Below are 14,770 nucleotides of genomic sequence, written 5' to 3'. Positions count from 1 at the left end.
ATTGCTGCCATTAGTGGCATTTTAGATTATACAAACAATTATTGTCTTCATTATCTTTCAGCAATCCCGTTTACTAAACTCTTGTGGTATTTTAGACATTATGTCCAATTTTTCCCTTGGAGATTATTTCCAGCAGAGTATTTAATTTAGATTTGGCAACCAATCAAATATTATGACAAGTCAAAGTGCACCGTTTTGCACATGGGGAGTAAAAAGGGGGATGTCAAGACCAGAACAGCCATGGTTACTTGAAGATTGTTTAACCTATTGAAGATTAGGAGAAGGAAATAAGATGTATTCTTTTGGGAGTGTTCAGTAAAATACGGTAAGTTACCTTGTGTCCCTTTGGGACAATTTTTCCTAGAAATTTTAATTAGGGAAGTGGAATAGGTTTATTTGTCTTAAAATGAGTCTAAAGCCTTCGGTTTGTGGATGTGCTCAGTAACGGTTTTGACCAATCACATTTAGCGTTGCTGTATAGGTCACATGATAGGATGCTTTCAGGGTATATTCCCAAGCCATGGCTTAGTGACAGTGGAAAAATGTTTTATTATTTGAGAAATCATCTTAGCATGTCCTATAGATTTCATTTTAGTTATGCTCCAGTCACATTGGGGGGTATTTATCAATTTTGCCTGTTGAAAGTTTCCTTTTACCCCCTTTTTTTTTTTCACTTTGGTTTTCGTGGACATGCACCAAATTTATCATTTGGTGCAAGTTGTTGTTAATTTTGGCTCAAATGTTGAAATCAGCTGTTCACAGCGCCTTTTACACAGAACTTACCACCACAGAGGACGCGTATTTTACCCTGTAGAGCAGCCATTTCGGAGTCCCTCCTGCAGTCTATCAGCAAGCGACATGATTTATTTTCTTTTGTGGGGTTTGTAGCCACCATGTGAAATGGATTTTATTTTCAACTTGGGTATTTTTTTTTTTTACTTTAGTGCAGTGGTCTTCAACCTGCGGACCTCCAGATGTTGCAAAACTACAATTCACAGCATGCCCGGACAGCCGTTGGCTGTCTGGGCATGCTGGGAGTTGTAGTTTTGCAACATCTGGAGGTCCGCAGGTTGGAGACCACTGCTTTAGTGCTTACCTTTCCTGAACCTGTGTGGCCATGTCCAATGCTGGCTCAATGGAGGGTGAAGGTTCCTCAGAGACAACTATGCCGCAGGATAGTATTGAGCAGCGCTGGAGGCGTCGCTGCTTTCACAAAAATTTTTTTTAAAGGGGTACTCCGGTGAAAACCTTTTTTCTTTTAAATCAACTGGTCGCAGAAATTTAAACATATTTGTAAAATACTTCTATTAAAAAAATCTTAATCCTTCCAGTACTTATTAGCTGCTGAATGCTACAGAGGAAGTTCCTTTCTTTTTGGAACACTGATGAAAGGAATGCTGACATCTCTGTCCATTTAAGCAACCATGCATAGCAGATGTATGCTAAGGGCAGCATAGTGGCTCAGTGGTTAGCACTGCTGCCTTGCAGTGCTGGGGACTTGGGTTCAAATCCCACTAAGGACAACAATTTGCCTCTTGGCCCTTGATAAAGCCACAGCCTGTGGCAAAACGGGCGGGCAATGTGATAGATTTTAAATGGTCTCACACTGTAGATTGTGGACTGCAGCCACAATTTAATCAGATAGCATGCAGTGTCATGCCAATCAATGGATTATGGATCAATATGTGTGAGGTTATTTTAATCTTGGCTCAATAAACGTTAAGTTTTATATTGGGTGGGAGATATAGGGTCTTAGTGATCGCTTAGCGATCAAATGTAAACAACCAGCCCTATATGAAACAAACCTGTAGTTTGCAACTACAATGATCTGTTGATGTAATCTTATGTAATAATATTACTCTACCTAATCTTCTGATAGTGCCTCTTTCTTTTAGGTATTAGTAAACTTTTTTCCCAGTGGTTAAAGGGTTAGCCAATAATTGTGAGCCCCCATTTATTACAGGATTATTACTGCTTTACGTCATCTGCATATAAATGTGCACTGGGCTGAAAAATATTTCCTGCCAGAACCTGTGTTTTTAGTCCTAAATGAAAACTTTGTAGTCATTTGTGATTGTTTTTGTCTCCTCTGTTATAGTTTTCCAGTACTATGATGCAAGTAGAGAAGTGTGAGGTTGCAGTTATGCATATTGTAGACAGTAATTCATTATTTTAATACAAAAAAGACCAACTCTCGAAAAGCTAGATTAAATCATTCCTTTCACTTTTTAATGGGATTTGGATGAATAGAGTAAAATATGCACTTTGCATTCATTGATAGCATCTTTAGGTTGAGGTAATTGAGTCTTTTTTTCCCTTGACTGAATGAATAATGACTTCATCTGATCCTCAGCGAGGCCTGAAACTTAGACCGCCTTTGTCAATGCAAGAAGATCTGGGCTTTGAAACATGCTCTACTTCCCTGGCTTAATTTTTCTTCATTTTAATCCAAAAACCTATTTTTCTCAATAATTCAAGCATAAACTATGTAGTAGTTGAAGCAGCAGAAATTGCCCGATATTTGTCCTCGTTGTGCTACGTCTTAAATGCAGCTGATAAATCAGCCACTGTGGTCCTGTGCACCTCTGTTCTCAAGGGAAGGGGCAGCCTGTACACAAGCAAGTGTGTTGGAATTTGTCTCAGCTATTTCATTATAACTCTTTGAGAGCATCCCTTTATGTACTGGAATGTTCTGTTTTCCTACTCTTACCGTGAAAATGTATAGAGATAAATAGTTCTCAATAACCATGAACCTTTGCTGACGTACTTTTCCCACACTTCTCATAGCCTGAAACATTGGCACCGTGCTGGCTTGAAATATGAAGTTTAAAAAAGCTTTAATAATGCATTGCTGCTGGTGCCTAAGAGTGCCCATTCATGTTAAACAAAACTTGACTGAACCCTCTAGTTTCAGCTAGGTTGGCCAATAGTCTCAAGTGTATAGGGACCTCCAGCCTTAACAAACCCGATCGTGTGCTCCCACTGGAGACTTACTTGCATACAGCCTTATCTGATCTCCTTGTTTATATGAACATGAATACTTCATTCATGCCAAGCATGCAGAATTATTGCAAAGTTTGTGGAAGTATCATACATATCTATTGATGTTTATAAGAGCTCTTATTATCAAGGTTTAAAGGGGTACTCCGCCCCTAGACATCTTATCTTCCATCCAAAGGATAGGGGATCTCCCTGCTGCATCCGGCATTCATTTAGAGCATGCAGCGCCGGAGGCTCGTGACGTCACGTCCACGCCCCCTCAATGCAAATCTATGGGAGGGTTGTGACATCCGTCACGAGCCTCCACCCCGCATCGCCAGTCATCTGGCAAGGGTCGAACTAACGGTATTTTCTGCCCTTGTCATTGTACTTATATTTCTGACCATGTCAGACTATATTCAACTGTAAATTAAAACATTGCATTGTTGTTAAATTAGCTATACATTGCCAGGAGGAATAACAGAGAAATGGCACAGTGCATCATTTTAATAAAAGATGTTCCAGAATTCTTCTTCATAGAATATACATGTTTTTATGTCACGAAGGCTGCTTGCGACCCTTTAACCTCTAGTCAACAATGGATGTAAATGTATGGCATGGTTGTCTTGTCTTAATGACAGATTATATACATTAATGTCCTGCAGGGAATTATGTCTATGGAGCTGAGCTCGCTTCATAGACTGTGAGTGATCACTGATAGGGACAGCTGGGACTCACTGCTAGTGACGGACATTTAGATGCCATGATCAGTGCTGATCACTTCATTTATAAGCTTAAATAAAATGTGCTGGTAGGATTGGGGAATTAATGACCACCCACTTCCCCAACTCAATTGTGGGATTCCGACTTAAGATAGATGCTGGTGGTCTCTGTGCATCAGGCAGACTGTACTAGCAGAGCACTGATATCACTGATCAATGATTTGCTATGGCATAGCATTGAGCAATGTAAGCAATTGAAAGATCTCTACTAATAGGCCCCCATGGAGACCTTTGGTGCTTAAATACCAAGGGCGTACCTGTACGCCCTGGTCCCGTTACCAATGTTTAAAGCATGCTCACGGGCTGAGCATGCTTTGTACGAGGTGGGTCCCGGTTGCTATCAGTAACCACGACCCACGGTTAATGCCGGGCACAGCCGATTGGGCTGATGCCCGGCATTAACCCTTTAGATGCCGCAAAGTTGATTGCGGCATCTAAAATGCAGGGTTAACGATCTTTGTAGCTCAACGGAGCTGATCAGGACCATCTCAGTAAACTTGCGATGTCCCAATCAGCTGAGTGGATGGCGGGAGGGCCCTTACCTGCCTCCTTGCCGTTCGATCGGTCCACTGCTTCTCCTGGAAGCCTCAGCAGGCTGGAGAAGCAGAGCACCAGTAACACTGATCAATGCTAAGGCAAAGCAGGACAATTTAATGCGTATGTATTTCTTTTTTAAAAGAAGTTCAGTAACAGAAATGGGTGTTGTTTTAATCATATTGACCCACAGTATGAAGATACTGTGTAAAAACGTCACCCCCTAAAAGTAGCAAAATTGTTGGGTATTTTTTAATTCCCACCATGCATTTTATAGTAAAATGAAAGGTGTAATTACAAAGTACAATTGTTGGCTGAAAGAAACAAGCCCTCATATGGGTCTGTGGATGGAAAAATAAGAGTTATGTCTCCTAAAAGGTAAGCAAGAAAATTTAAAATATAAAACTTGGCCCGGTCCTTATGGCCAATATTTTCCCAGTTCTATAGGGGTTAAGACAACTGGATCCATTTAGAGATGAAAAGTGGCCAATGTGTTTTTTCTTATAGGTTTTCTTTTATCTCACATAGTAACATTACATGCAGTCTTCATCTGTCTACTGTATAAGTGGAGTGTTGTGGAGAATGATTTGGTTATTTAGTTCCCATCCAGCCAAGCTGTGCATAAAGCTGAGGGTACTGACTCCCCTGCTTGAAAGTTATGAACTCACCCTAGTAATGTAATGTGAAATCCTGAAATGCAGTACGTTCCAAGTCACAAGCGCTGTTTCCTTTCAAGCACTTATCTAACTATCTGCAGAATAGTGTTTCTCATAATGTCTTATAATTACTGAAAGGGAAAGTCTGTGCTAAGTGCATGTAAACTGGTCTCCTATGTCAGATGTGTGCATTATCTGTAATAATATATGTTTTCCTGAAAATATGATATAAAAAATAACATTCACATTGTTAAGGTGGTGCATACTTAGATATGTAATAGTACATTGAATCATTTTTCTTTGATGTCTTTGCACAGGTGGGCCTCCTGGATCTAGAACTGAACCATCTAACAAAGGCTTTATTTCTGGCTCTGGTGGCTCTCTCCGTAGTAATGGTCACCTTGCAGGGGTTTGTTGGCCCCTGGTATCGCTACCTGTTCCGGTTCCTTTTGTTATTTTCCTACATCATTCCGATAAGGTATATTTGTAGCAAAGAAAAACAAGGATGTCTAATTTCACTGAATGTTGCATTTTTTGATATATATGCTTGGCTCACATTGTGAAGGAAATTGATCTTATCAGGAAGCTGAGTGAGAAAGTGCCAGAAAATCTGCTGATTCCTGAAGGATCTCTCTGCAGAAAGCTATACTGTCGTATTTTTGTGCAATGTTCATTTTACTAGGCTAATCGGGATATTTAATACTCAGTATAGCAGTAGTGTGTTTGTAAGCTAGTGTTAACATTGTGATGTAAAATACTGTCACTATGTATCTCAATGTCAAAGATGCATATGAATCATCTGAAATATTGAGTTTTTATTTTTAACAAATTGAAATTGTATCTGGAGTGGGCCAAAGAAAAGGCTTTTGCCATTCTTTTTTTTTTTTTTTTTTTTTTTTTAATATAAACAGACACTGCTCAGTGCTTCTGCTTTCCCTCCCAGACCTAAAATTCCTTATTAGACACATTTAAGCTGAACAGTTGTAGCAACAAACACTTACATATTTCAGCCATCACAGTTATTGCAAATGGTAAAATCATTTAAAGCATACCTATTCTTTCTCTTAATGACGCAGGATGTATTTGTATGTCCATCTTGCAGGATATGAAGCGCGCTCAGGAATGGAACGTGCTTCATACCTGGTGGGTCCTGGTCACTATGACCAACCAAGACTTACGGCTAATGACGGACATAGCTGATTGGGCCATCTGGCATTATCCCTTTAGACGCCACAATCAAAGTTGATCATGGTGTCTGAAATGGGAAATATTTCTTGCCAGTAGTTCCATGGAGCTGATAGGGACCCCCGCGGCAAATTGTAGGGTCCCCGATCAGCTGAGATGACGGCAAAAGGTCTTTAACCTTCCTCCTCGCCATCCAATCGGTGCTCCAATGCTCCATGAAGCAGGCTGGAGTGATGGAGCGACCAATATCACAGATCAGTTCTGTTCTATGGAGCAGCATTTTTCAGTGTTTGCAATCTAAAGATTTCAATTACCGTAATAGTCACCTATGGAGACTAAAAAATAGTGAATAAAATGTAAAAATTTTTATTTATTTTTTTAAATAAAATAATGCAAACAAAAATAAACATATGTGGCATTGCAACATGCATAAATGTTAGAACTAAATTTAACATTAATTCAACCACAGAATCAATGGCGTAAACGTAAAAAAAAAAAAAAGTACAAGAATGCATATTATTGGTCACTGCATATCCCACAAAAAAAATCACAAAAGTCAATCAAAAATCCCATAAAAAAAAATAGTACAGATAAAAACTAAAGATCAATTTGCAAAAAAATGAGCCATCACACATCCCTTTATACAGAAAAATAAAAAAAAGTTAAGGGGGTAAGAAGAGGACAATTTTAAGCATACTTATTTTCGTACAAAAAGCTATATTTTTTTAAAGTGCTAAACTAAAACTAAACCTATATAATCTGGGTATTTGGGTATTTTTTGCACTCGGTAGAATCGAAAGCCCCCAAAAGTTGCAAAATGACATTTTGGTTTTATTTTTGGCAGTTTTTGCCCCTCATATGGGTCTGTAGGTGGAAAATTGGAAAGTGTCATGATGTTTAGAATGCGAGGAGGAAAAAACTAAAATTCAAAAGTGAAAAATTCCTGTGTCTTTAAGGGGTTAAAAAAAGATTTAAAACCTACATGTTGTTATTAGATTTGCGAGTAAGAATAGCGGGGCTGGGTTCACACCACGTTTTTGCAATACAGTTCCCGCATCAGGTTTTTGGATGAAAAACGGATTCCTCAAAACCAGACTAAAACATGTGTACAAAGCCTAACCCGTATATGGTTGAAAACCATAAACAGTTTGAAAAATGATGTCCGGTTGCATCAATTTTTTAAGAAAAAAAAAGTGTACGTTTTTAACTTTTCACTCCATTATGAATAAAGTTTCACTTGTTTGATTGAAATTCCAAGAAAAAAAACTTTTGGTGTCAAAAACCGCATGATGCAAACTGTATGCAACCGTACGCACATACGGTTCTGTACAGTTCCCATCGACTGCCATGTTAAAAATGTATACACTTTTTCACCCAGACCAAAAACCATGGTAGGCTACGGTTTTGGGTATGGGAAAAAACGGACACAACCGGATGCATCGTTTGGTATACGGTTTTCAATGGAGAGTCAATGCATGTGGTTTTCACATTGAAAACGTATACAGAATTTTTATTGCAAAAACGTGGTGTGAACCATGCCTGAGAGAAGGTGATTTTAGTGCCCTACCTTTTCATTTTGAGCCTCCTTCCCCATGGTGCTTAGCTATTGCTCATTCACTCCATTTTGGGGACTTACATTGCGGGGGCGGGATGTGACATCACACGGGGGTGGAGTCGTGACATCACGATACTTCGGCCCCCTAGTCGTGACCCGGCAGACTCAGAGGTGGGGGCTGCATGCGAAATTGTGGGGGTCCCCAGTGGTGGGACCCCTGCGATCAGACATCTTTGGATAGGGGTTCACCGACAAGGACCTCACTATTCAGCAAATGATATGACAACAATTAAAACATAACCTTTACTTAATTCATTAGAAGGTAAAATATAATATAGATAATGAAAAACACCTATGTACTGATAAACCCCTGGAGCCCTGTGGAGTACACAGCCATGAACTTGGATATAGGTAGAAAGACCACTAATAGTCTCGGGATTCCAAAGCTAATAATGATAATTGGATGGATAGTAACTATAGGAGGAGGAATGGTGCCCACTATTAGTAGTTGCCCGTCCCTCTGGCCCTGCCTTTTGAGGGACCCACCTCCTTAACAGGGTGGCCTCAACCACGGTGACGGACCCTACTCTACCTCTACGTGAGGGAAAAAATAAACCAGGGAAGGGTATAGTAGCCTAGATGGCTAGTGTACAACACAGGGCTCCCACCAAAAAAATAAATTTTAGATAAATCGTGCCAAGTGATCACACAACAATGTTAAAAAAACCAATGGGGGACAAAAATGTCCCAAATCCAATGCGTTTCCCCTATCCTATTGGAATAGGCTCATCAGGGAATTACCATTGGTGTTGACAGATGCTAGGCATAGATGGTAAAAAACACTGAGCAGTTCAGATAAACACATAGATGGTACAGTAGAAAAACCAAAATACAAAAATACAAAAAACTTCAGCATTGGCAAAACCCATATGATAAATGAGATATGAGACAGCACACAGCAGATTGTCTAATTTAGATATAAAACAATACACGATTTACTGTTGGTATAGTTCAGATGGTATAACAAACCAATAAGGAATAACCGCAGGGTTGGCCAGCATAGTCAAATAAATATAATAATGTAATATATATCTATTCTGCTAGTCCAAAATAGGCCACAATCAGCCACACAGGAAATTACAAAAAAGATAAATAAAGTCCTGCACGTGTAATGGTACGGTCAGGTTAAATACTTATCCTCCCTGACAATAAACCAAATAATGTGCTGATAACCAAATGCTGAAGGCTCGGCAGGTGAGGTACAAGATGCGGCACCTCAGGTTGATACCAAACTTGGTGTTTCACAAACAGTGTGCCTCCAGCTGTTGCAATACTCCAACTCCCAGCATGCACTGATAGACCGTACATGCTGGGAGTTGTAGTTTTGCAACCGCTGGATGTTTCTCCCCCCAATGTGAATGTACAGGGTACACTCACGTGGACGGAGGTTTACGGTAAGTATCCGGCTGCAAGTTTGAGCTGCGGCAAATTTTCTGCCGCAGCTCAAACTGCCAGCGAGAAACTACTGTGAACCCCCGCCCGTGTGACTGTACCCTAAAAACACTACACTACACTAACACACAATAAAATAAAAAGTAAAAAAACACTACATATACACATACCCCTACACAGCCCCCCTCCCCTCCCCAATAAAAATTACAAATGTCTGGTACGCCACTGTTTCCAAAACGGAGCCTCCAGCTGTTGCAAAACAACTACTCCCAGTATTGCCAGACAGCCACTGACTGTCCAAGCATTCTGGGAGTTTTACAACAGCTGGAGGCACTCTGTTTGGGAATCACTGGCGTAGAATACCCCTATGTGCACCCCTATGCAAGTCCCTAATTTAGGCCTCAAATGCGCATGGCGCTCTTTCGCTTTGGAGCCCTGTCGTATTTCAAGGCAACAGTTTAGGGTTACATATGGGGTATCGCCGTACTCGGGAGAAATTGTGTTACAACTTTTGGGGGGTATTTTCTGATATTACCCTTTTTAAAAATGTAAAATTTTTGGGAAACCAAGCATTTTAGTTAAAAAATGTTACCTGTGGGGTATTAAGGTTCACTTTACCCCTTGTTGCGTTCCCCAAGGGGTCTAGTTTCCAAAATGGTATGCCATGTGTTTTTTTTTTTTTTTTTTTGCTGTTCTGGCACCATAGGGGCTTCCTAAATGCGGCATGCCCCCAGAGCAAAATTTGCTTCCAAACGCAAAATGTGACTCCTCTTCTGAGACCGGTAGTGCGCCAGCAGAGCACTTTTCACCCCCATATGGGGTGTTTTCTGAATCGGGAGAAATTGGGCTTCTAATGTTGTTTTTATTTTCTTCTATTACCCTTTTTAAAAATGTTAATTTTTTGGGAAACCAAGCATTTTAGGAAACCAAGCATTTTAATTTAATTTTTTTTTTTTTTTTTTTACATATGCAAAAGTCGTGAATCACCTGTGTGGTATTAAGGTTCACTTTACCTCTTGTTATGTTCCCCGAGGGGATCTAGTTTCCAAAATGGTATGCTGTGTTTTTTTTTTTTTTTTTGCTGTTCTGGCACCATAGGGGCTTCCTAAAGGTGACATGCCCCCCAAAACCCATTTGTCGCTCCTTCCCTTCTGAGCCCTCTACTGCGCCCGCCGAACAATTAACATAGACATATGAGGTATGTCCTTACTCGAGAGAAATTGGGTTTCAAATACAAGTAAAAATTTTCTCCTTTTAACCCCTTGCAAAAATTCAAAAATTGGGTCTACAAGAACATGCGAGTGTAAAAAATGAATATTTTGAATTTTCTCCTTCACTTTGCTGCTATTCCTGTGAAACACCTAGAGGGTTAAAACACTTACCGAATGTCATTTTGAATACTTTGGGGGGTGCAGTTTTTGTATTATGGGGTATTTTTTGCACCACCAATTCTACTTTGTAATGACATCAGTCATTTTGCCCAAAAATCTACGGCGAAATGGGGGAAAAAAATCATTATGCAAAAAAATAGAAGAAAAGAACATCATTTTGTAACTTTTGGGGGCTTCCGTTTCTACGCAGTACATTTTTCGGTAAAAATTACATCTTACCTTTATTCTATGATTAAAATGATACCATACTTATATAGGTTTTATTTTGTCATACTTCTGGAAAAAATTTATAACTACACGCAGGAAAATTAATACGTTTAAAAATGTTCGCTTCTGACCCCTATAACTTTTTTATTTTTCTGTGTATGGGGCGGTATGAGGTCTCATATTTTGTGCCATGATCTGAAGTTTTTATCAGTACCATTTTTGTTTTGATTGGACTTTTTGATCACTTTTTATTCATTTTTTAATGGTATAAAAAGTGACCAAAAATAAGCTATTTTTTTTTATAGTTCGGACACTTACGCACACGGTGATACCACGTTTGTTTATTTATTTATTTTTTCACTTTTTTTAATGGGAAAAGGGGGGTGATTTTTACTTTTATTAGGGAAGAGGTTAAATCACATTCATTAACTCTTTTTTAACATTTTTCTTTTTTGCAATGTTATAGCCCCCATAGGGGGTTATAACATGACTTACACTGATTGCCAGCACTGTTCAATGCTATGCCATAGCATTGCATTGATCAGTGTTATCTGAGCTTGATTGCTCAAGCCTGGATCTCAGGCTTGGAGCAATCAAACGCCGATCGGGCAGCGTGAAGCCAGGTAGGGAGCCTCCCGCTGTCCTCTCAGTTGTTCGCGACGCCGCGATTTCACCACCGCGGTCCCGAACCGTTCCGCTGAGCTAACCGACAGCATATTCTCCCTTTTTAGACATTGCAATTAACTTTGATTGGTGATGTCCAGTATTAGCCGCAGGTCCCAGTTGCTGATATCAACTGGGACACCGCAGATATGAAGCTTCTGAGCGCACTTCACTGATCGGGAGCTGGCCACGAACATAAAAATACATCTGTGATCGTTAAGGGGTTAATAGTTTAAACATTTTTTTATTTTTTTTGTAAAATGGGAAAATAAGGGTAATTACATTTTTTAGGGGAGGGAGTTTTATATAACTTTAGAAACTTTTTTAATTTTTTATATTTTTTTTTTACTTTTTAAGTCCCCATAGGGGACATTGATAAGCAATCGTTAGATTGCATTTACTGTATAATATGCCTATGGCATATCATTACACAGTGTGATCGGCAGTCCACTGATATAGCCTGGGTAAACCAGGCTACATCAGTGAATCGGCTAACTGCAGCAGGAGACACGTAACCTCCGTGATCACGTAACGGGGGTTCCATGAGCCCCATTGAGCTACCGGAGATTTTTAGTTTCACTTAAGACGCCATGATCGGCATTGATCAACGGGTCTAAAGAGTCAGCAGTGGGATCGCCGCTGCCTGTCATTAACAGTGAGTGTCCGGCTACTGATAGTCCTTAAGTGCCAGGAAGCAAGGGCGTACGTATACACCCTTCGTCCTTAACAGGTTAAAGAAGTGATCTGATTGGGTGCTTTGGGCTACTGCACCACTCTTCTTCTACACAGGTTCTTCTAAATCTCCCCCCATTGGATTTTTCTTCTACAAACAAAATAATTACAATGTAATAATATAAAAAGCATTTAATGGTGTCCACTGCCTATAAGCTGTAGCCTATTCAATTTCTTATGCAATACACTTTTCCATAGCAAAATTTGAGGCATAAATGCAGTAAACCACGTGTTAGGATCAGTGGGTGTCCTTGACAACATGGAAGCTAATTATACAATCTACTAAACATCCATCTAAAATAATTTGAAAATAAGTATTTTCTTTTTTGTTTCTCAGTTTGCGAGTAAACTTGGACATGGGGAAAGCTGCATATGGCTGGATGATTATGAGAGACGACAACATACCTGGCACAGTGGTGAGAACCAGCACCATTCCAGAAGAGTTGGGACGGTTAGTCTATTTACTTACAGACAAAACAGGTAATCCTTACCCTTTTTATCAGCTTATTATTTGCTTTTTACATTAAAATCTTACTTTACTATAATACTGGTTACCACATGCAATCTGTTGTTTATTACAGTGCAATGCACTACTGTCTAAAATGTTTCCCAAGCTATTTCAAAACCAGAAACATATGCTGTCTAATATTTGATAAGCTACATGTAGCTACATGCAGAAACATGTTGTATCAGTCTTTTCAACAATATTGTTGTACATCCAAATTCATGTACATCAGCATTAGATAACCCATTTATTCAGTTTTAGCTGCATCAGCATGGAGGCTACATGAGTCATCTATTATTCAGGTGCGGTAACCATTTCATGAATTTAGATTTACTGTCTCAAATATGTAACATGATTATGACAGCATGAATTTTTATACTGTTGGTGCATCACCACAATTCTCCCCTTATACTCACGTCTCTTCCTTGGGAACTAACAAACAGCTGATGTCTGCAGAAAAAGTTTACACCATCCATCTAATCTAGCCTTTAAATCATTTTCTTTTTAGGATAGATATACATGTATTTTATGCATGTCTGAATTTAGGCTGTGTTTAGAGTCACATAGTATTTTGGTCAATATTTTTTGCCTAAACCTGTAGTGGAATAACAGAGTAAAACAAAAATGGAAAGATGTGCACCTTTTTGCGTGTTTTGAACCCACTCTTGGTTTTAGAGAAAATACTGACTAAAATATTATAATTTCGGAACCAAATATTCTGGGATTTTTTTCCAGGCATCTACTTCAGTAAAAAAATAAAAAATAAATTCCGATGTTGCTTCTGCTCTTTCTAACTGCAGGTAGTGCCACCTTGTTCTTGTATTTAGTTTTCTTTAAAACACACTTCCCTCTTGAACCTTATTTCAAATATTTAAAGGTTTTGACCCCCTTACTTTTCATTTCTTCAGCCTATACAAATTATAGCCCAATAAGTTTTATACTTAACACTTTCCATTTTTAGTTCATTTTTTGACCACCTCTGTTATAGTTTAACTTTAGCTACACTTGTAAGACATGATTAATACCTGCATTGTATTCTCCATTCCTCTGCTCCATCATTGGAGCAGAACAAGTGACAAATGTTCCAGTGAATGTGCCAGACATGAATGGTGCTGGATAGACTACACTGACTTTAGTGGTGTCTGGTGGGTTTCCAGCATGGTGTCTTACATTTTACTGGGCAAAATACTGTAATATGCTGCACTTTTTCCCCCCTGCTATTTCTGAGGGAACAGAGCATTCAGCAGTCTGAACCTGAAGAAGGGAACCTGCCTTAAACCTCATTATTAGTATTTCCTTCTTTGTTTGGGGTAGCACGTCTTTGTTTTTGGGGCAATGTAACCACACAGGTAACTGGCCAAAGCGAGGTACCGCAGGATGAGACAGAGGCGTAGTCAATGTAGCAGAAGGTCTAGGCAGGCAGCAAACGTTCAGAGTCAAAAACGTAGCAGGAAGGTCTGAAAACATATGTAGGCAAAACAGGCAATGGGAATGCTTTCTCTTAGGCAATGAGCACTGAAGATCCGGCAGGGAAGTGTGGGAGGTGCAAACAACTTATAACATGGGGACAGGTGCATTCACTAATTATGGGCGCACTGGCCCTTTAAATTTCAACCCCCCCCCCCCCTTTGGTCTCCCCCTCCTTTTATGGTTCAAGAATCTTTTGAGAAGATCCTGATCCAGAATGTTATCCTGTGGCTCCCAAGACCTCTTCAGGACCGAATCCCTCCCAATCAACAAGAAAGAAACGTTTTCCTCTGATGAGCTTGGAGTCCAGAATTTCCTTGAAAGAATATACATCAGAGGTGCCAGAGATGGGGTTGGGAGAGATATCCTTTTTAGTGAAGAGATTATAGATGACGGGGATGACGTGGAAAGAACGTGGAAAGAATTTGGGTCCGGAGGGAGGAAGGCAGATGTAGCGAATAAGCCACAGGATTAAGACGTCTCTTGACCTATGATAGGCCCCTCAGACCAGTCGTCATGGCGGGAGGAGACAAAATGGCGAAGATAATCCCCCAAAATCTGGTTCACCCTCTCAACTATACCATTAGACTGGGGGTGAGGAGAAATCCAAATTAACTTGTAGTCGTGAACAGAGTGCCCTCCAGAATTTAGAAACAAACTGG

The 14,770-nt window shown here is 39.7% G+C and overlaps 1 protein-coding gene across 3 annotated transcripts in view; it reads left to right on the top strand.

Moving 5' to 3' along the window:
- The window catches only part of ATP9B (ATPase phospholipid transporting 9B (putative)), a 323,289-nt gene that overhangs the window by 231,382 nt on the left and 77,137 nt on the right, over nucleotides 1–14,770 (top strand). For all 3 annotated transcript variants that reach the window (XM_056521396.1, XM_056521395.1, XM_056521397.1), the window contains exons 12-13: nucleotides 5,269–5,429; nucleotides 12,474–12,616. In XM_056521396.1, the coding sequence (XP_056377371.1) occupies nucleotides 5,269–5,429; nucleotides 12,474–12,616 (304 nt within the window). The remainder of the gene's footprint in view (nucleotides 1–5,268; nucleotides 5,430–12,473; nucleotides 12,617–14,770) is intronic.

The sequence above is a fragment of the Hyla sarda genome, chromosome 5 (genome assembly GCF_029499605.1).
Source record: "Hyla sarda isolate aHylSar1 chromosome 5, aHylSar1.hap1, whole genome shotgun sequence".
NCBI classification, from domain to species: domain Eukaryota; kingdom Metazoa; phylum Chordata; class Amphibia; order Anura; family Hylidae; genus Hyla; species Hyla sarda.
This window is presented reverse-complemented; position numbering and strand designations above follow the sequence as displayed.